The sequence below is a fragment of the Mobula hypostoma genome, chromosome 22, assembly GCF_963921235.1.
Source record: "Mobula hypostoma chromosome 22, sMobHyp1.1, whole genome shotgun sequence".
NCBI classification, from domain to species: domain Eukaryota; kingdom Metazoa; phylum Chordata; class Chondrichthyes; order Myliobatiformes; family Myliobatidae; genus Mobula; species Mobula hypostoma.
Window position 1 is genome coordinate 50,836,331 of NC_086118.1, and position 23,808 is coordinate 50,860,138.

A 23,808-nucleotide genomic window follows, 5' to 3' on the forward strand; every position below is an offset into this window, starting at 1 on the left:
CTATTTAGGACCCTGGTCAGATCCCACTTGGAGTACTGTGCTCAGTTCTGGTCGCCTCATTACAGGAAGGATGTGGAAATCATATAAAGGGTGCAGAGGAGACTTACAAGGGTGTTGCCTGGATTGAGGAGCGTGCCTTATGAGAATAGATTAAGTGAACTCGGCCTTTTCTCCTTGGAGCGTATGATGAGAGGTGACCTGATAGAGGAGTACAAGATGATGAGAAGCATTGATCATGTGGATAGTCAGAGGCCTTTTCCCAGGACTGAAATGGCTAGCACGAGAAAGCACAGTTTGAAGGTGCTTGGGAGTAGGTACAGAGGAGATGTCAGGGGTAAGTTGTTTTTTTTTGCAGAGAGTGGTGAGTGCGTGGAATGGGCTGCCTGCGTCAGTGGTGGAGGCGGATACAATACGGTCTTTTAAGAGACTCCTGGATAGGTATACGGAGCTTAGAAAAATAGGGGGCTATGGGTAACCCAAGGTAATTTCTAAGGTAAGGACGTGTTCGGCACGGCTTTGTGGGCCAAAGGGCCTGTATTGTGCTGTAGGTTTTCTATGTTTCTGTGTTTTCTATGTTTCTATGTTTCAAGAAAATAACAAAAGACTTTTTCAGTCTCTGAAGGACTATTATCTTAATTCATCTAACCAAGCATCATAGCTTCCTCTACCTCATCTGGACTATTGCACCACCTTCTCAGTGCTAATAATATCTAAGTACAAAACTAGAAAATGGAAACAACTATTTAATATCTTTAAGTATTCCATAGCACAACAAAAGAGACAATCAAATACAATCGGATACAGGGAAATATTAGGACTGAGGGAGAGGAAGAAAAAACTGGGCCAGTCACAGAAGCGTTGTTGCTTAAAGAGGTCAAGGGCTTGGAATTCTGTTGTGTGATTATATACCAACTCTCCGCCTACAAGGCTCACCCAGGATTATAACTTGTATAAGAACCTCAAGGGATGCTCTCTGCTGACTAGCATCCCATCAACTACCCTCTACATTCGCACCCAACACTCCAACACTAGTAAAATTTTATGGCCACAGTCAGTATATTCCTACACAATAGAATGCAAAAAAAACCTTTTTGACAACACCTCACAAACACACAAGCTCTGCCACCTGGTGGAACAATGACAGCAAGCATGTGAAAAATACAAGAATTGGCAAGCTTCCCTCCAAATCACACACCGCCTGACATGGAAATGCAAATTGCATGTCTGTCTAATGTAGAACATAGAAAATCTACAGCACATTACAGGCCCTTCAGCCCACACTGTTGTACCAACCACGTAACCTAATCTAGAAGCTGCCTAGAATTTCCCTATCGCATAGCCCTCTATTTTTCCAAGCTTCTCTTCAAAGACCTTATTGTATCTGCCTCTACCACCGTCACTGGCAGAATATTCCATGTACCCACCACTCTGTGTGAAAAACTTGCCTCTGACATCCCCCTTGTACCTACTTCCAAGCACCTTAAAACTATGCCCTCTCATGTTAGCCATTTCAGCACTGGGAAAAAGCCTCTGGCTATCCACACGATCAATGCCTCTCATCATCTTATACACGTCTACGAGGTCCCATCTCATCCTCCATCGCTCCAAGGAAAAGAGGCCAAGTTTCAGTCAACCTATCCTCATAAGGCATACTCTCCAATCCAGGCAACATCCTTGGAAATCTCTTCTGCACTCTCTGTATAGCACCCACATCCTTCCTGTAATGAGGTGACCAGAACTGAACACAGTACTCCAAGTGGGGTCTAACTAAGATCTAATATAGCTGTAACATCACTTCACAATTCTTGAACTTAATGCCACAGTTGATGAAGGCCAACACATCATATGCCTTAACAACACTGTCAGCAGCTTTGAGTGTCCTATGGACATGGACCCCAAAATCTCGCTGATCCTCCACACTGCCAAGAGTCTTTCCATTCATATTATATTCTGTCTTCAAATTTGACCTCCCAAAATGAACCACTTCACACTTATCTGGGTGGAACTCCATCTGCCATTTCTCAGCCCATTTCTGCATCCTATGGATGAACTGCTGTAAACTCCGACAACCAGACTATCCACAACACCCCCAACTTTTGTATCATCAGCAAACTTACTTCCCTTCTACCTCCTCATCGAGGTCATTTATAAAAATCACAAAGAGGAGGGATCCCAGAACAGATCATTGTGGAACAGCATTGGTCACTGTCCTCCATGCGGAATACAAACCATCCACAACCACCTTTTGCCTTCTGTGATCAAGCCAATTCTAGATCCACAAAGCAAGGTTTCCTTGGATCCCATGTCTCATTACTTTCTGAATGAGCCTCGCATGGGGAACCTTATCAAATTCCTTACTGAAATCCATATATACATCCACTGCTCTACCTTCATTAATGTGTTTTGTTACATCCTCAAAGATTTCAATCAGGTTCATAAGGCTTGGCCTGCCCTTGACAAAGCCATGCTGACAAACCCTAATCAGAAGGACTGCAACAGTTCAGAATGACAGCACATCATCGCCTTCTCCAGAGCAATTAGATGGGGAATAAATACCGACCTTGCTGACTTCTCTTTAAAACTCACAGATATAAAGAAAAAAAAGAGAGAATAGGGAAAAAAGAAAAAGACATACGAGCAGAATTAGGCCATTCAACCAAGAATCTGCTTAGACCATTAGACATAGGAGCAGAATTAGGCCATCTAGCCCATCGAGTCTGCTCCACCATTCAATCATGCCTGATCCTTTTTTTTTTAAATGTCCGCCTCAACCCCAGTCCCCGGTCTTCTCCCCATAACCTTTAATGCCACGTCCAATCAAGAACCTATCAATCTCTGCCTTAAATAAACCCAACAATCTGGCCTCCACAGCTGCATGTGGCAACAAATTCCACAAATTCACCATCCTTTGGCTAAAGAAATTTCTCCGCATCTGTTTTGAAAGGTGCCCCTCCATCCTGAGGCTGTGCCCTCTTGTCCTAGACTCTCACACAGTGGGAAACAAGCTTTCCACATCTACTTTGTCTAGGCCTTTCAACATTCAAAAAGTTTCAATGAGTTCTTCCCTCATACTTCTGCGTTCCAGCGAGTACAGACCCAGAGCCATCGAACGTTCCTCGTATGATAACTCTTTCATTCCTGGAATCATCCTGGACCCTCTCCAATGCCAGCACATCTTTTCTAAGATGAGGGGCCCAAAACTGTTCACAATACTCAAGGTGAGACCTCACCAGTGAGGTCATTGCATTATGGCTGTTTATTATCCCTCTCAACCCCATTCTCCTGCTCTCTCCCCATAACCTTTGACAGTCTTACTGATCAAGGACCTATCAAGCCCAGCTTTAAATATACCCAATGACTTGGCCTCCATGGCCGTCTGTGGCAATGAATTCCTCAGATTCATCACCCTCTAGCTAAAGAAATTCCTCCTCATCTCTGTTCTAAATGGAAGTTCTTCTATTCTGAGGCTGTGCACTCTGGTCCTAGACTTCTCCACTCCAAGAAACATCTTCTCCGTGTCTACTCTATCTAGACTTTAGCAATAAATGGGAATACAGGGAGAGCACTGCCAGTAATTCTCTGGCTAATATTAGATAGAAAAGAAACCTAATCTATGGCTCACACAGCTAGATTACATTGGAATACAATGAAAAAGGAAGATTCTGTCAACAGTGATAAAAGCTGAGGACAAATTTTAAGAACCTGAAAAAGGAAAAGATCGTCTTTGTCACAGAGGAAAGAAGTTTGTATTTGTGATAAGTGCACTTCTGCTCAAAGATTTTAGAGAGGAGATAGGAAATAAGACTGAGAAGTAATCTAAAATGGAAGAATAAAGTATCAGATTTTTGAAAAATGACGACTCAAGCAAGTGCTGGTGGCAGTACCAAAGCCAATACCATCATTATTAGAGTTGTCTGGTATGGCAGGGCCACTGCACAGGATCGGAAAAAGCTGCTGAAAGTTGTAAACTCAGCCAGCTCCATTATAGGCACTAGCCTCCCCAGCATTCAAGTCATCTTCAAAAGGTGATGCATCAAAAAATGCTGCATCCATCATTAAAGGCCCCCATCACCCAAGACATGCCTTCTTCTCATTGTTACAATCAAGGAGGTGGTACAGGAGTCTGAAGACACACTCTCAGTCTCAGGAGTAACTTCTTCCCTTCCACCATCAGATTTCTGAATGGGCAATGAACCCACGAACACTTCCTCTCTTTTTACACTAGTTATATATACTTCCAATTTTTATTACAGGTCAACCATCTCGAATCAAGCAATCCTTAATCCAATTCTACTACTGGTTCAGACATAATTTTCACCAGCCTAATTTCAAATTTCCTGCATCATTGTGCCAACCCATTGCCACTGTTTTAGTGGCACCATTAGCAGAATCAGCTGTTGGCACAGTCTTTCTCAAAAGAAGCAAGTTGATCCTCTGTGTTATTCTGCTTTTTTTTAATATCAGGGGTCCCTAACCTTTTTTGCACCACGGATCAATTTAATATTGACGATATTCTTGCGGACCGGCCGACGGGGCTGGGGCGGCGGGGGGTGGTGTTCAAGTTCAACAATGCGTGACAGGGAATGAGGAAAGGTGCAGCTGACTCATATCGTTTCATATTGCCAAATCGCATCGTTTTCACGTGGCCCGGTAGCACATCTTTGCGGCCCAGTAGTTGGGGACCACTGTTTTATATAACCTGTGCTTATCTAGCCCCAGTCATGTCAATAAAGGAAGTGCTTCTCGTGGTAAAAAGCACAAACACCATACATTATCTATACAAGATAAGGTGGAAGTTCTAAAAAAGCTCAACAGTGGTGTATCTGTGAAAGGCATATGTGACTTGTATAACATTGGGACTCTTCCACAGTTTATGATATAAAGAAACAGAAAGAATAGTTGCAACACACATCAAAGTTGCTGGTGAACGCAGCAGGCCAGGCAGCATCTCTAGGAAGAGGTACAGTCGACGTTTCAGGCCAAGACCCTTCATCAGGACACTCCTGACGAAGGGTCTCGGCCTGAAACGTCGACTGTACCTCTTCCTAGAGATGCTGCCTGGCCTGCTGCGTTCATCAGCAACTTTGATGTGTCTTGCTTGAATTTCCAGCATCTGCAGAATTCCTGTTGTTTGCGAAAGAATAGTTGCTCCAGTTCTTTGCTGACAGCAAATCAAAATAGCAAATGTGTATAAGGAAAACAATGATAGATGGAAGATGCTCACAACTAGGTAAAGTTCTCATAAAGTGGTTTAAACTCCACATCAGCAAAGGTGCAGAACTTCAGGAGAGATGATGAAGGAACAAGCAAAATTATCTCATGAAAAATTAGGACTGGGTTATAAGTATGATTTCAGTGAAGGGTGAATTCAGCATTTCAAGCAGCGACATGACATAAAATTTTGTGCAGTGTGTGGTGAAAAACAGATAAAGAAGTAGCTGTTGAGTCTCAACCAACACACATCAAAGTTGCTAGTGAACGCAGCAGGCCAGGCAGCATCTCTAGGAAGAGGAGCAGTCGAGTTTCAGGCCGAGACCCTTCGTCAGGACTAACTGAAGGAAGAGTGAGTAAGGGATTTGAAAGTTGGAGGGGGAGGGGGAGATCCAAAATGATAGGAGAAGACAGGAGGGGGAGGGATAGAGCTGTTGAGTCTGTTGATGAGTTCGCTAAGTTATTATCAAGTGGGTTAGAGGTATTTATTTAATCCTAACCTAACCACCTGTAATTTGGCAAAATCACTAATCTGGCACCGCACAGGTCCCAATCGTTCCGGATTTGTGATGGTCAACCTATATTATGCATTGCAATGTATTGCTGCCGCAAAACAACAAATTTCACAAAATACACCAGTGATATTAAACCTGATTTTGAGTTTGTCAATGTCACCACTTGCTGTGTGACATAAATATCAGTGTTGTATCAGCTGTACTTCCCATAGAGTATATTGAACAATGACAAATGCACAAGGTTCATCGAAGTGGTCAGTCTGTCAATAAGTTATTTCATCAAATAAAAATAAATTGGAAATTGTCCTTTTATTATGAAGAAGAGTATATTAAATCTCCATCTAATTGTGTTATTCAGCACTATTTTAAAATTATTAATTCTATAGGATTGAATCACAATGGTTGGCATGATCTTCTCATGATTCTGTCCTCTATCACATTCATAGTTCATCTTCGATCAAAAAAAACTAACGTTGACAATGCAAAGATAAATATACTTACACTATATAGGAATTAAGTCATTTTGTTTCTAAATATTTTGTTCATATTCTTCCATATACTAACCGATTGTTGGCTGTAAAGTTGGCTGCTAGTGCTACACCCAATTCCCGCCTTTTAGATAAGACTGGCACATCTGTACTGCTGCTACTGCGACCACTAATAGGAATTGGAAAAACTCTGGGCTCCTCATCCTGTCATAAATAAAAAAACAAGATTTGTCTTTTAGAATAATGTGTGCTCTTTCAAAGGGGCTTTGAGGTCACAACATTATCACTCTACAAACACTTACATTAATATTTCAACCAATGATTTTAAAATAAATTGCACATATTTGAATTAGGTAAACACTGCCCCTGCAGAATTATATGCAAGTGTTATAAGATAATTGATATCAAAAACATTATTTTCAAATAGTTACAGCAAAGAGGAAGTCCTCAAATACATTTTTAATAAAGTGTATGCCATATGATAACCAAACCATTTTATTTAGCCAATTAAATTTCATCGTGTAGAGGAAACAACAGCATTGGATTGGAGAAGTACTGGATTCTTTTTTGAAACAGAAGGCATTAAGGTCATAAAATGCAAATCAATCCCTTTGAGAGCTCCAGATTAGTTAGGAAATATCCCAGTATTTCTGCAGAACTGAAGAGATCAAGGTTAGTTTAGTATACAATCAAACTATCCTGACTAAATTTGTAAAAACTAAACACTTCTACAAACACAATACTAAATAACATTCTGGCAGAAGACTTAGCTTTCAAAGATATCTTGAAACTCCATCTTGTTTTAAATTTGGTAGTGCATTTGAACTCTTTTCTCATGCATTAACTAAAGGAAGCTGTGATAATCTACATTATGAGTGAACAAATACAATGGTAAAATTTCCATCATTATTTTCTAATGACAGTGCAGTGCGTACTTTAGGATTTTACAACAAGGATTACCTGGTTCTGCAATAAGGATCAACTTTTATTCGCCGTACCTGTATATATTCACATGTATTAGGAATTTGCTGCAGTACGTACTTCATTGTACAAGCATACGACCAAACTGAAATCAATCTCAAATATGAATTTTAATAACAGCAAGTGGAGAAACTGCCCAGTTGGTGGAATGTTATTTTTTTTTTGTCTTTAGAACATGGGTAGCATGCTGATTCCATTAATCCAAGGATGTGAATTTGAATTCATCATGGTATCTGATGAACTTAAATTTAAGTCAGTTCATAGGACCAGATTTAAAAGTTCATGAAACTATCAAACTATTGTAAAAATCCACCTGACTCACCAACGGTCTTTGAGGAAGGAAATGCACTTTCACCCAATTAGAAATGAGCAATACCAATGTGATTGACTTGTAACTGCTCATATCCAGGGCACATATGGGCTGTTAATAAGTATTGTTATTATTTACATCCCATGGATGAATTATTTTAAGAATACTGAAGTAACCACTCTTTGCATACCAGCTTACTTAGAATAGTTGGAGACCTTACACATTACTTCAGACCTACTCAGAAAACAGAATGGAGACACGCGAGGGGACTGGGGAAATGTTAGGACTGAGAGAGAAAAGGAAAAAAACTGGACCAGACACAGAAGCATTGTTGTTGAAAGAGGTCAAAGGCTTGGAATTCTGTTTGTGATTATATGCCAACTCTCCACCTACAAGGCTCTAAAAGAACCTCTACTGGCTGACTGGCATCCCATTAACCACCTTCAACATTCACACCCAACACTAGTCAGATTTTATGGCTACAGTCAGTACCTTCATTCCTACACAATACACTGCAAATATTAACCTCTTTGACAACACCTCCCAAACACACAAGCTCTGCCACGTGGTGGGACGATGATAGCATGCATGTGAAAATGCAAGAATTAGCAAGCTTCCCTCCAAACCACACACTACCTGACATGGAAATGCAAATTGCAGGTCTGTCCAATATCTTCCACAGATGGACTGCAACAGTTCAGGATAACAGCTCACCATCGCCTTCTCCAGGGCAATTAGAGAAAGGAAATAAATACTAATCTTGCTGACTTCTCTTTACAACTTACAGATATAAAAATAAGACAGACCAGAGGACATACAAGAAGAATTAGGCTATTCAGCCCAGTCTGCTCTGCCATTCCATCATTACTGATTTATTATCCTTCTCAACCCCATTCTCCTGCTTTCTCCCCGCAATCTTTGCCATCCTTACTAACCAAGAACCTACAATCCTCCGCTTTAAATATACTCAACGACCTGGCCTTCACTGCCGAGAGTGGCAATGAATTCCACAAATTCACCACCTCCAGCTAAAGAAATTCCTCCTCATCTCTGTTCTGAACGGATGTCCTTCAATTCAGAGGCTGTGCCCTCTGGTCCTAGACTCTCCCACAATTGGAAACATCCTATATTTCAATATTCAGTATGTTTCAATGAGATCCCCCCCACTCATTCTTCTGAACTCCAGAGCCATCAAATGCTTGACTTGTGAACCTTTCATTACCAGGATCATTCTTGTGGACCTCCTCTAGACACTCCCCAATGACAGCACAAAATGGGACCCCAAAGCACTCCAAATTCAGTCTGAACAATTTTGACTCTTAAACATTACTACAGCTGTTTATTTTGGCAAGCGGAACTACATTTTTCTCAGGGATATACACTAATTTTGTATTATATTAATATTTGGTCATTTCTACAGGGAAATAGAATGAACAGTGTGACTTCTGTCTGCTTACAGCATTCTAAATATTGAACACATTAAATCACGCATCATATTTCGTGCTCCTATTTGCAGGAGTTATTGAATTTAATACCACCAGTTTTCATGTCTGAATTATAAGTTCATAATTACCAGAACATTCCAAGTGGTTCTCTTCTCTGAGGAGGCCTTGCTCAAACTGGACAGCTTTTTTCTTCCATCTGCAGAGCTATCGAACAGAGCCAGGAAATCATCTGTTCTTTCCTGACTGGGGAGAGGGGTGTGACAGACAAAATTAATGGACTTATTTCCCTAAACAAGGGGTTCCCAACCTGAGGTCTACAGACCTCACACTTAATGGTAGAGGTCCATGGCATAAAAAAGGTTGGGAACCCTGCCCTAAAGCATTGTAGCTTTATGGAAAAAAAACACTATTTAGTGTTTACTTAATAATGTTTAGCCACAAAACAACTTTATCTTTTCAGAAGCCCCCAAGAGACTTACGAAGTGCTGTAACTGTTGAAATGTAAAGACAAAGTTTAGCTTTATTTGTCACATGTACTTCAAAATATACAGTGAAACGTATGGCTTTGCATCAAATCAAATCAATGAGGATTGTGCAGGGCAGCTCACAGGTGTCACCACGCTTCCAGTGCCAACACAGCATCCCTACAACTCCTAACCTTAATCTATATTTGTTTGGAATGTGGAAGGAAATCCACACAGTCACTGAGAGAACAAACTCCTTACAGATAGGGGCGAAAATGGAAACCCAATCTTACAGCTGCTGCTGTAAAGCATTGCACTAACCACTACAGTACCGTAACACCCCATATAGAATATGCAGCAGCCAAATTGTCACTCATCCCATTTTTCGATGTTCATGCTGGAATAATAAAAGCACATCTTTTCAACCCACTGGGACTTCTTGGTCCACTTTTTTTAATAATAAAAGCATGCTTACCAACAGGTAAAATGGACATTATCATTCCTGAAACATCTTGCATTACTGGAGAAATTCCAATGTGCACAAGTAAATCCACTGTGGGGCTGGCACAAGGCAAGCCATGATGACAGAGGCTGGGAATATCATTGCACCTGCTGCCTTCACTTTCAATCTTTCCCCTATCGATGGCAGGGAGAGAATAATTCAATGGGTCGTATGCCTGCTTCATATTTCAAACTCCAAAAGTACAGGGAAATCTTATGGGGCTATTTGATGCGGTATAATGGCACAGTTATTAATGGACCCATTTGCAAGCTCGCTCTTTCTCCTATTAGAGATTAGATTCCACTTAAACACTGACCTGGCTCATATTCCTCCCAGACAAATTAACTACAATACCTTGATGTGGCACTGGCTTTTTGATTGACTTGTGTGGTACTATTTGATCTTCGTAAATTGTTAATCGCACGAGAATTACCACCAGAGAGGTTTCCACGACCAGCATCACCCTGGAAGGAAGTAAATGGCATCAATGTGACTTCTGCATGTGACATTTCAGATACCTACTCCATTTCTGCACTTACATACACTAAATTCTTTTTTCCAGCCGTGCCAAAGAATGTTTTGCCTCTGTCTGAACAGCTTCCCATTTTAATTATATTGATGGTTTAATGCAAGGACCCAAGAAAGAAATCTCACAGGACTAAAGCTGGCAATGATTAACACCAAAATCTACTTGAAACACTGTCACATGAAACACTATTGCAGGAAAGCAGCATCCATCATCAGAGTCCCCCACCATCCAGACCATGCTTTCTTCTCACTGCTGCCATCAGGAAGAAGGTACATGAGCTACAGGACTCACTCCACCAGGTTCGGGAATAGCTAGACCTATTCAGAAGGGTTTAAACTAAGTTCGCAGAAGGATGGGAACTGGAATGATCGCGCTAAGGATGAGGTAGCAGGTTCACAAAAAGAGGCAGTGAGTAGTGAGACTCCCAGCAAGGAGAGGCTAATGATGGGGCAAAATTGAAGTCAATAGGATGAGTTGCAACATAAAAGGCGGACACAATCAAAAAGGGTGAATACAGGACTGAAGGTGTTATATTTGAAAACACACAGCATGTGGAATAAGGTGGATGAACATGTAGCACAGTTACAGACTGGCATGTATGTTGTTGTGGGTATCACTGAATCGTAGCTGAAATATTATAGCTAGGAGCTTAAGGTCCAAAGATACACATTGTATCGAGAGGACAGGCAGATAGGCAGAAGAGGTGGCTTGGCTCTGTCGATAAAAAATGAAATCAAATCATTAGAAAGAGGTGACGTAGGTTCAGAAGGGGTTGAATCATTGTGGATAGAGCTAAGGAACTACAAAGGGAAAAAGACTCTGATGGGCACTGTTTACAGACCCCTAAGGATGTGGTCTACAAATTACAATGGGAAATAGAAATAGAGCAGCTCATGGCTGAGCCCACTAGGGGATCAGCTATTCTGGACTGGTGTTGTGCTATGAACCAGAATTCATGAGAGAGCTTAAGGTAAAGGAATCCTTAGGGGATAATTGATCATAATATGATAGAATTTACCCTAAAATTTGAGGAGAAGCTAAAATCAGATATATCAGTATTACAGTTAAGTAAAAGGGAATTACAGAGGCATGAGGGAGAAGCTGGCCAAAAATAATTAGAAAAGAACATGGGCAGGGATGACAGCACAGCAGCAATAGCTGGAATTTCTGGAAGCAATTCAGAAGGCACAGGATATATACATCCTAAAGAAGTAGATTCTAAAGGCAGGATGACACAACCATGGCTAACAAGAGAAGTCAAAGCCAATGTAAAAGCCAAAAGAGAGGGCAAATATTAAAACAAAAATTAGTGGGAAGTTGGAGGATTAAGAAGCTTTTAAAAAGCAACAGAAGGCAACTAAAAAAGTAATTAAGGAAAAAAATGGAATACAAAGGTAAACAAGCCAAAAATATTAAAGAGGATACCAAAGGTTTCTACAGATAAAGAGTAAAAGAGGTGAGAGTGGATATCGGACCACCGGAAAACAATGCTGGAGAGGTAGTAATGGGCACAAAGAAATGCTGGATAACTGAATTAAGTGTTTTGCATCAGTCTTCACTGAGGAAGACACCAGCACTATGCTGGAAGTTACCAGTATCAGGAGAAAGGAGTATGTGAAGTTGCCATTACTAGCGAGAAGGTGCTTGGGAAACTGAAAGGTCAGAGGGTAGAGAAGTCACCTGGATCAGATCATGTACACCCCAGGGTTCTGAAATAGGTGGCTGAAGAGATTGTGGAGGTATCAGTAATGACCTTGCAAGAATCAATTGTGTCTGGCATGGTTCTGGAAGACTAGAAAATTGCAAATGTCACTCCACTCTTCAAGAAAGGAAATTATAGGTTAGTTAATCAGATTTCAGTGGTGGGAAGATGCTGGAGTCGATTGTTAAGGATGTGGTTTCAGGGTACCTGGAAGTTCATGATAATATAGGTTGTAGTCAGCATGGTTTCCTTAAGCAACAATCTCACCTGACAAAGGAGAATCAGTTGACGTTGTGTACTTGAATTTTCTAAAGGCCTTTGACACGGTGCCACACTTGAGGCTGCTTAGCAAGTAAGAGCCCATGATATTACAGGAAAGATACTAGCATGGATAAAACAGTAGCTGATTGCCAGGAAGCAAAGTGTGGGAATAAGGGGAGCTTCTCTGGCTGACTGCCAGTGACAAATGGTATTCCACAGGGGTCAGTGTTGGGACCGTTTCTTTTTACGTTATATGTCAATGACTTGGATGACAGAATTGATGGCTTTGTGGCAAAGTTTGTGGATGATATGCAGATGGGTGGAGGGGCAGGTAGTTTTGAGGAAGTAGAGGGGCTACAGAAGGACTTAGACAAATTAGGAGAATGGGCAAGGAAATGGCAGATGGAATACCGTGCCACGAAGTATATATTCATGCACCTTGGTAGAATTAATAAAAAGGGTAGACTATTTTCTAATTGGAGAGAAAATTCAAAAATCTGAGATGAAAGGAATTTGGGAGTCCTTTTATAGAATTCCCTAAAGGTTAATTTGCAGGCTGAATCAGTGGTGAGGAAGGCAAAAGGGGTGTTAGCATTCATTTCAAGAGGACTAGAATAAAAAAGCATGGATGTAATGTTCAGAATTAATATAACACTGGTGAGGCCTCACAGAGTATTGTGAGCAGTTTTGGGCTCCTAATCTTAGAAAAGATGTGATGAAACCAGAGAGGGTTCAAAGGAGATTCCCGAAAATGATTCTGAGATTGAAAGGCATATCATATGAAGAGTGTCTCTGGGCCTGTGGTCACTGAAAATCAGAAGAATGAGGGGTGACCTCACTGAAACCTATCAAATGTTGAAAGGTCTCAACAGAGTGGATGTAGGAGAGGATGTTTCCTATGGTGGGGGAGTCTAAGACCAGAGGACATAGCCTCAGACTTGAGGGGTGTCCTCTTAGAATGCAGAAGAGGAGGAATTTCTTTAGTCAGAGAGTGGTGAACTTGCAGAATCTGTTGCCACAGGCAACTGTGGATGTCAAATCAATGGGTATATTTAAGGCAGAGGTTGACAGAATCTTGATTAGTCAGGGCATGAAGGGATACAGGGAAAAGGCCTAATTTCGCTCCTATATTTTATAGTCTAACTCCCCCTCAACCATCAGTCTCTTGAACTAGATGTGATAACTTCACTCAGCTTCACTTTCCCCATCAATGAGCTGTTTCCACAACCAACTGACTCACTGTCAGGCACTTGTCATGTCACACTCTCGATATTTAACACTTACTCATGTACTTATTATTATTTCTTTTTGTATTTGCACTGCTTGTATCTTCCGCACTCTGGTTTAACACCCTGGTTGGGCAGTCTTTCTATGACAGAACAGCTAAAAGTGTCTTTAAGTTTGACTGACTGAAAATAAATGACACTCCCTGAATGCGTGTGTATGCCAAAGGCTGGGAACAATCCTTCTGGAGTTCATGTTTCTAAATGCTCTGGAATGTATCCACTAGAAAGTACACAAGCTGAGCAGATGAGGGAACAGGAGTTATGTGCTCACTGGGTTACCTGAGCACAAATCATCATATTCATGCCTCAGTGTTTAAACTTTATTCAGTTCTGAGAAACTTATGTTATTTTTATTTTGAGATACAACACAACAGTAGGCCCTTACAATTCAACGAATATGTGCCACCTAATTATAATCGTGACCAATTAACTTACTAACCCAAGTGTCTTTGGGATGTGGGAGGAAGCCAGAGCACCAAGAAGAAACATATGCAGTCACAGGGAGAATATACAAACTCCTTACAAACTGCAGTGGGAAATGAACCCAGGTCACTGGTGCTGTAAAGCATTATGCTAACCTCAAAGCTACATTACAAATTCCATATACATTTACCAAAAGGTTTGCTTTGGACTTGTTTTCAGAGCTGACAGAGGTGGACCGCGCTAGCTGTTTAGCAGGTGAAGCACTGCTGGGGCGTTTGGTTATAGATAACTGAGAACCGGTCAAACTGAGATCAAATCCATCACAGAGGAATGAAGAACTGCTTCGAGAAGAATTCATAATGAACACATATGAGAAAGCAACCTGGAATAAAATAAGAAAATAAGATATAAACATTTGCTTTCTGAATATAATAGCTTACTATTTTAAAATAATTAAACCTTTCTGTGGGTTTCATAACAAACAAGTCAACATTTGCAATCTCAAGCTCTGCCAATTTTTAGATAAAATAGTACTGTACAAAAGCTGCATTAATCCCACCAAACAACAAGAATTCTGCAGATGCTGGAAATTCAAGCCTGACGAAGGGTCTCGGCCTGAAACGTCAACTGCACCTCTTCCTAGAGATGCTGCCTGGCCTGCTGCGTTCACCAGCAACTTTTATGTGTATTGCTTTAATCCCACCAAATATCTGTTATCTCTTTCAAAAAGTAAGGCAATTAATATTTTATCAAATAAAACCATCAAAATATCTGCTTTGACCCTGAGTGAGCAATTGGTTACAGCGTGTACAAAAGAAAGCTGTTAGGAGTAGGATTAATATTTTAACATCACTAGCTGAAATCAGTTAACAAGATGGACAATGCATGAAACCTTGGCACCACTTGCTGTAAACAAATTAGCTTGGAGATAAGGCTTGCCTCATGTGATACTATCCTGGAGTACAAACTCCATTTCCAGAAAAGTTGGGATATTTTCCAAAATGCAATAAAAACAAAAATCTGTGATATGTTAATTCACGTTAACTGACAAAAGTACAAAGAAAAGATTTTGTAAACATACACAAATTTAGAATTTGATGGCTCCAACACACTCAACAAAAGTTGGGACAGAGTTAAAATAAGATTGAAAAGTGCACAGAATATTCAAGTAACACCGGTTTGGAAGACTCCACATTAAGCAGGCTAATTGGTAGCAGGTGAGGTATCATGACAGGGTATAAAAGTAGCGTCCATCAAAGGCTCAGTCTTTGCAAGCAAGGATGGGTTGTGGCTCACCCCTCAGTGCCAAAATTCGTGAGAGAATTGTTAGTCAGTTCAAAAGGAACATTTCTTAACGCAAGATTGCAGAGAATTTAGGTCTTTCAGCATCTACAGTATATAATATTGTGAAAAGATTCAGAGGATTCAGAGACATCTCACTGCGTAAAGGGCAAGGTCGGAAACCACTGTTGAATGCGCGTGATCTTCGAGCCCTCATGCTACTGCGGCAATTATAGCCACCTGGGCTCAGGAGTACTTCGGAAAACCATCGTCACTCAACAGTCCGTCACTGCATCCAGAAATGCAACTTGAAACTGTATTACACAAGGAGGAAGCCATACATCAACTCTATGCAGAAACGCCGGCGAGTTCTCTGGGCCCGAGCTCATCCCAGATGGACCGAAAGACTGTGGAACCGTGTGCTGTGGTCAGATGAGTCCACATTTCAGCTAGTTTTCAGAAAAAACAGGCATCAAGTTCTCCGTGCCAAAGATGAAAACGACCATCCAGATTATCAGCGAAAGGTGCAAAAGCCAGCATCTGTGATGGTATGGGAGTGCATCAGTGCCCATGGCATGGGTGAGTTGCATGTATGTGAAGGTACCATTGACTGAGGTGTATATTAGGATTTGAGAGAGACATATGTTGCCATCAAGGCGACGTCTCTTCCCAGGACGTCCATGCTTATTTCAGCAGGACAATGCCAGACCACATTCTGTACGGGCTACAACAGCGTGGCATTGTAGACACAGAGTGTGTGAGCTTGACTGGCCTGCTGCCAGTCCAGATCTATCTCCTATTGAAAATGTATGGCGCATCATGAAGAGGAGATCACGGACTGTTGAGCAGCTGAAGTCTTATATCAAGCAAGAATGGACAAAATTTCCAATTGCAAATCTACTACAATTAGTATCCTCAGACCAAAACAATTAAAATGTGTTATTAAAAGGAAAGGTGATGTAACACAATGGTAAACATGCCTCTGTCCCAACTTTTGTTGAGTGTGTTGCAGCCATCAAATTCTAAATTTGTGTATGATTACAAAATACAATTAAGTTGGTCAGTAAACCTATTGAAAATCTTTTCTTTGTACTTTTGTCAGTTAAATAAAGGTTCATGTGAATTAACATATCACAGATTTTTGTTTTCATTGCATTTTGGAAAATATCCCAACTTTTCTGGAAATGGGGTTTGTAGCTGTTTCACTCTTAAAAGTCTACCATTAACCAGGCTGAAGAAGAGCTACACTGTCAAAATCATTGCCCGTATGAATGTTAATTTGGTTAAGGCAATCAATGTCGATTTCAATCAATGCTACAGATATCCAAGCCAACATCAAATGTACTGTCCTTTCCATCCTGCGCACTAGATTTCTTTCTCAAATGGCTCCTCTTCTGTCTTCCCCTCCCCAGTTAAGGTTTTCTAAAACAGCTCCCTCATGTTTGAGAAATAATCAAATAAAAAGGGACTTTGAAGCACATTTGTTGTATTAAAAGGAGAATATATTAAGGGTCAACTTTTGCTGAATCACCAGAGAGCATTCCTTGACGCGTTAACTAGTGATACCAGAGAAATAAATAATAAAATTTTCTTTGATGAAAAAGCAAAGAATCAAATCTATGCAACTAGTTATAAAAAATGAAAGCACATTATTGTACAGAGTGGGATAAAATGCTGCACTGTAGACACAAACCACTTTTCATAATGCTGCTTACATTGCAAATACACGCTGGTATTTATGTATTTATGCACATTTTACCCCATATCCATTCTTTAACCTCTAAATTTACTTTTATATAACTCTTTATCATTATTGAATGTTGTTTTCTGTTGCATGTTGCACCCTGACCAGCACACCACAGCAAATTCCTAACATGTAAATAAATATAGCAAATAAGTTGATCCTTAATCCTCTTTGAGAAAAGGGATCCCAGGATGAACTGGAAACATATAAAACAAAGGATGCAAAGCAGGGTTAAAGGCTGATGGAAGACAAAAGGTAGTCTCTTCTCAAGAGGTAATGTTGCAGCTCTATGAAACCCTGGTCAGACCACACTTGGAACGTAGGGTTCAGTTCTGGTCGCTTCATTATAATAGGAAGGATGTGGAAGCTCCAGAGAGGGTGCAGAGATTTACCACGATGCTGCCTGGATTTGAGATTAGATTAGGTTCAACTTTATTGTCATTGTGTCAAGTACAGATACAAAGCCAATGAAATGCAGTTAGCATCTAACCAGAAATGCAAAGAATAGTGTTATTTACAAAATCACTGCGAATAAAAAGTGCTACAGAACACAAATATAAAAGTACTGAGACAGTACAAAATGGGTGCAATACTGCTTAGCGCTGTGGTGTGAGGTTCAGCAGGGTCACAGCCTCAGGGAAGAAGCTCTTCCTGTGCCTGCTGGTGCGGGAGTGGAGGCTCCTGTAGCGCCTACCGGATGAGAGGAGAGTAAAAAGTCCATGGTTAGGATGAGATGCATCCTTGATAATACTTTTTGCCCTGCCCAGGCAGCGTTTATGGTAGATGTTCTCAATGGTGGGCAATTGGGTGCCAATAATCCGCTGGGCAGTTTTCACCACACGCTGGAGTGCTTTGCAGTCCAATACAGGACAATTGCCATACAACACTGAGATGCAGTTGGTGAGTATGCTCTCAATGGTACAGCGGTAAAAGTCTGTCAGTATCCTGGGACAGAGGTAAGTTTCTTGATGCTCCGCAGGAAATAAAGGCACTGTTGCACCTTTCTGATCAGGATGGAGGAGTTCAGGGACCAGGTGAGATCCTCGGAAATGTGGGCACCAAGGAATCTGAAGCTTGATACACGCTCCACTACAGCTCTGTTGATGTAGATGGGGACATGAGTGTGGCTCCTAGAATGCCTGAAGTCCACAATGATCTCCTTGGTCTTCTGGGTGTTATGGGCCAGATTGTTGTCAGCACACCACGCGGCTAGGTGCTGGACCTCGTCCCTGTAGGCTGTCTCGTCATCCCCTCTGATCAGGCCAACCACCATGGTGTCGTCTGCGAACTTGATTATGGAGTTAGAACCATGTACAGGAACGCAGTCATAGGTGAAAAGGGAGTACAGAAGAGGGCTCAGCACACAGCCTTGAGGCACGCTTGTGTTCAGGGTGAGAGTGGAGGAGGAGAGGTTGTCTAACTTAACTGATTAGGATCTGTTAGTCAGAAAGTCCAAGGTCCAATTGCAGAGGATTGAGCTGATACCAAGCTGGCGAAGTTTGGAGATCAGTTTGGAAGGGATCACAGTATTGAATGCCGAACTAAAGTCAATGAACAGCATTCTGACGTAAGAGTTGGGGCTGTCCAGGTGGGTCAGGGCAGAGTGAAGTGCCGTGGAGATGGCGTCCTCTGTTGACCTGTTGGTACGATAGGCAAATTGATGAGGGTCCAGGGTAGTGGGCAGACAGGATTTCAGATGTGATAGAACCAGTCTCTCAAAGTACTTTGCAATGATGGGGGTGAGTGCAACTGGACAGAAGTCATTCAGGCCTGTGGCAGTGGAATGCTTTGGCACTGGCACAATGGTGGTGATCTTGAAGCTTGTGGGAACAACTGCCTGGGCCAGGAACAGATTAAAAATGTCCATAAAGACCCCATTCAACTGCCCTGCACAGACTCTGAGCACACGGCCACATATTCCATCCGGACCAGCTGCCTTCCGTACATTCACCCTGCTCAGAGTAGCACAAACATTGGAGGTAGAAAGTGAGAGAGGCAGTTCACCAGGTGGAAGATCCGCTTTGAGGGTGACCTCCTTGTTCTCTCAGTCAAAGCGAACATAGAAGTAATTGAGCTCATCAGGGAGGGAAGCAGCGCTGGAAGGGGGCACAGTACTAGGTGGTTTGAAGTCTGTAATGACCTGTATGCCATGCCACATGTGCCGGGGGTCCGAGGAGTTGAAATGCTCCTCGATTCTCTGTTTGTGTATGTGTTTAGCCTGAGAGATTCCCCTCCTCAGGTTGGCCCTGGCTGAGCTGTCAGCCTCCTGGTCCTGAAGGCTGAATCTCTGGCTTTGAGCAGGAGGTGAACTTCTCTGTTCGTCCATGGTTTCTGATTGGGGAAAACTTTTATTTGTTTTTGTGATGTCACTCTATTTACACACTTGTTGATGTGCTCAAGGAGAGAGTTGGTAATACAAATCAATGTTAATCTGAGAGTCTGTGGTGGCATGGGCAGCAAACACACTCCAGTCTGTGTGCTGGAATTGGTGCTGAAGAGCAGAGTCAGCACCCTCCAGCCAGATCTTAATAGTCTTCATTGTGGGTTTCACACGTTTAATGACCAGGCTATACTTGGGAAGCAGAAACAGTGACAGACGGTCGGACTGTCCCAGGTGGGGGAGGGTAGTGGCTTTGTAAGCATCAGCCACATTTGTGTAGACGTGATCTAAGGTTTTATTACCCCTCATGGTGCATGATACATTTTGGTACAATCTTGGAAGCACGGTCTGCAGCCTGCTAATAGCGGCACTGAGGTCCTTCATGGCTACTTTAGCTTTAACATCCAGTGGAACATAAACTGCGACAGCAATGATGCATGTAAACTCTCGAGGTTGATAAAAAGGTCTGCACTTAACAATCTGGTATTATGAAGAAAGGTTGAGTGAGCTAAGGGTTTTCACTTTAGAGCAAAAGAGGATGAGAGGTGACTTGATAAATGTGTACAAAATTATAAGAGGCATAGACAGAGTGGATAGCCAGAGATTTTTTCCCCTCACAGGTCAAAAATGGCTAATACAAGGGGGTGTAATTTTAAGGTGATTGGAGAAAAGTACAGGGGAGATCTTAGAGGCAAGTTCTTTATACAAGGAATGGTGGATGCATAGAACATCCTGCGAGGGGTGGTGTTAGGGGCATTTCAAAAAACTCTTACTTAGGCACATGGATGACAGAAATATGGAAGGTTAAGCAGGAGACAATGGTTAGATTGATATTACAGTAGGTTAAAAGGGCTGCACAACATCATAGGCCAAAGGACCTGTATTGTGCTGTAATGTTCTATCTATTGAGATGCAAGAGCAGTTGGCAACAGGAGCTGTGAGTATAGAACAGAATAGAAAGTGCTGCCCAAATAACAAGATGTTGAGGACTGATGTAACATGGCAGAAAATAGGTGAGTATTACTTTCCTTTTACTTGTCTTTAATTTATAATGCTGGTTTAAGGCAAACTTCCGGGAAAATATAACTTATTAAATCATTCACAGCAGAAAACCCATCAGTTAAAATAATGCTAAGGGAATAAAAAGTGATTTATTATTTGAAATTATTTAAAAATTGTACGCTCTCACTCAAAATGCGGGATAATTTTCCATCCCAGAAGGCCATTGAGATCAATCATCAACTTCAATCAAAACCAAGATCAAAAGGCTTTTCGATATTGGTAGTTAACACAAATGCTCTAGAGCCAGCGATCACTGATCAGGGTTCAATTCCCACCACTGTAGGCAAGAAGCTTGTACATTCTCCCCATGAATGCAAGGGTTTCCTGCAGCTGTTCCAGATACCTCCCACATCCCAAAAATGATGGGTTAGAGTTAGAGAGTTCTAGTCATGCTACTTTGGCACCGGAAGCATAGCAACACTTGTGGGCTGCCCCAAGCACATTTTGGACTGTGTGGGTAGTTGGTGCAAAACAATTAATTTCTTGTATGTTTCAATATACATGTGAAAACAAAGGTAATCTAATTATCATGTATGCACAGCCACTCTTCTTCCCCATCTGAAAATTTCAGGACCGTTTTTATTAGATTGACCGGAAGCTCCAAGAAATAATGATTTACAAAGACAAGTCATTCTTGGACTAGCCACCTCAATGATAAAGGCACCTGCAGGCACCTGAGAGATGAGTCCAACAAAACTCACAACTTGGGGAGCAAGTGATACAGCAACTCACTATTAATTATGTCATGCAGATTGTCCAAACTATAGCCCAATCGTCAAAGGACCAATTCAACTGCAAGTCAGAAATGGAGTATAAATACATTTGGTTGGCAGGTGGGATAAGCATTGTCCCAAAAGGAGAGATTGAATAAGGATAGACCTACATTCAACAAGGGGTAGAATACAAGAGAATTTATGGGACAACTTGATAAAAACAACAATTAGGCCATAGCTGGAATAGTGTACATTTCTGGTAACCACATTGCAGGAAGGACAAAATTCACTTAGCGAGGATACGGAGGAGATTCATCAAGATGCTGCATGGGATGGAGCATTTCAGTTATGGGAAGATACAAGAGGGATTGGATTTGGTTTCTTTGAAATGGAGAAGGGTGGGAGGAGGACAAGGAGCGACCTGGTGAAAAAGTACAAAGTCATGAGTTAGACAGTAGAGAAATTTTCTGCATAGCAGAGATATCTAAAAGTAGGCATAGATTTAGAGTGATAGGCAAAGAGGGTTACAGGCTATCTAAAGTACATTTTGTTTATCCAGCTGGTAGTTGGAAGCAGGAAAGCACTGCCTAAGTGGGTAATTAAAGCAGTGACTCTCACAACATTGAAAACATTTCAAGAAGAATGCTTGAACTACTAATGCATAGAAGGCTATGAACCAAGTGTAGGTCTATATGAAGTTTATTCACTAATGTATCAAAGTACCTTGGAAATTCTTTCCATGCACATACAATTAGTTTTCTCAGGACTCATGTTTCCATCGGAAAGGTGTTATGCTCGTACTCAATTCTATCATGTTGCATTTAGTTTTTCCTTAAATGGATTCCCTAATCTGAGATTACTAATTAACTTGTGTCATTATCTAAAATGTTTTGTTGCATCTTTCCACTTTAATCATAGCTCCACAAAAAAGTTTAATAAATTAAGACTCCTGATAAAGGATCTCATTCCAAAATAGTAATTGTTTATTCCTCTCCATAGATGCTGCCTGACCTGCTGAGTTCTTCCAGCATTTTGGATTTCCCGTATCTGCAGAATCTCCTGTGTTTATGTGTTGGTAAACAGGATCAGCACAGATCGGCACTTGATCCAGTAAGACGGTGGTGTGCTCAGATACAGCAGCCTCTCCAGGACCAACCAAAGGTCCTTTTGTCCTTTTTAAAACATTTTTTTACAATCGTAACATACTGCTGAACATTAAGAGCTTCAGGTCCTGCAGGTCTACCCCATCAGTGAGATGCTCGATAGTAGAGGAGCTAGACTTGGAGTGGATTGTGTTGCTGCCTGCTCCAGAGAGGCATCGGAGTCTGTGCTCAAAGGCTGTGTGCAGTCTAACAGCGAGGGATTGGCCTGGATGTTTTTCTTGTGATAGCAAGACCTTGCTAGACATTGATAATGTAAAATAGTGCAAACCCAGTTCTCTGGTTTACTGACGAGACCTCCAGTGGGGGAGCTGCACAGCTTTGGTTGTACTGAGGACGGGTCCTCATGCCGTGGGCTTGCCTGTTGCAGCAGTCCAGAAGGGGAGATGACACAGGCGGTGTGGCACAGTGTCCATGCTGGGTTGGGGGATGGCCCCCTCCTATCAATGCTGCCCTCCGGTGTTCACTCAGAGGAAGACAAGCTGGATTGAGTGCTGGCATACAGTATGATCATCTGTGGGCTGCTGAGAACTGCTTCTTCTTGCCGACAACACCTATGCACCGTCAATTAACAGAACATCTCACTCAGGAACTTGGGCTATATATTTTTTTTGTGTGACTACTGTTTACTGCTATCATATATGTGCTATGTGTGCCGTGCCGTGTATGACTGTAGGTACTGTGTTTATTTATTGAGCAATACAGCCCTTCCAGTCCTTTGAACAAACCCACAACCTCCAATTAACCCTAACCTCATCATGGGACAATTTACAATGACCAATTAACCTACCCGGTATGGCTTTGGACTATGGAAGGAAACCAGAGCACCCAAGGAAAACCCATGCGTTCCACTGGGAGGAAGTACAGAGACTCCTTAGAGAACTTTAACTCCAGACATCCCGAGCTGTAGTAGCATTGTGCTAGCCGCTACGTTACCATGGCACCCACAGAGGAATCTTGACCCCAGAGGAAAGCTGTTTCGCTTGGCTGTATTCACGTATGGCTGAATGATAATTAAACCTGAACTTGATCTGTAGTGATAAGTGAGCCAAAAAGCCCGTGCTGTATGACTCTATGACTGAGATGTCTGCATACTGCAGGAACAAGCGATATGGTGAAAGAACGTAGAGCAAACGATCAACCACAATTTAAGGAGCCTTAAGCTCCTTAAGTGCTGTATCAGGCACCAGGAAACATCTGAAGGCTTGCCAAATTCATGAATAATAAGTCAACAATATCAACCACAAGGTAATCCAAGTCAAAATTTATGACAGAAGTCAAAACACTTACCATTGTTCGTGTTTTTACTTCAGAAAATTTCACTCATTCTTTTCTGCTTAAAATGGCCCAA

General features: G+C 41.6%; 1 protein-coding gene across 7 annotated transcripts in view; it reads right to left on the reverse strand.

The window, feature by feature from the left end:
- The window catches only part of cep131 (centrosomal protein 131), a 147,485-nt gene that overhangs the window by 114,441 nt on the left and 9,236 nt on the right, over positions 1–23,808 (reverse strand). For all 7 annotated transcript variants that reach the window (XR_010015784.1, XM_063030546.1, XM_063030549.1 and 4 more), the window contains exons 2-5: positions 14,308–14,499; positions 10,271–10,380; positions 9,079–9,193; positions 6,291–6,418 (exon numbers count right to left, since the gene is read on the reverse strand). Coding sequence is in view for 6 of the 7 variants with exons in the window: in XM_063030546.1 (XP_062886616.1) it covers positions 6,291–6,418; positions 9,079–9,193; positions 10,271–10,380; positions 14,308–14,475 (521 nt within the window). In the remaining variant the exon portion in view is untranslated. The remainder of the gene's footprint in view (positions 1–6,290; positions 6,419–9,078; positions 9,194–10,270; positions 10,381–14,307; positions 14,500–23,808) is intronic.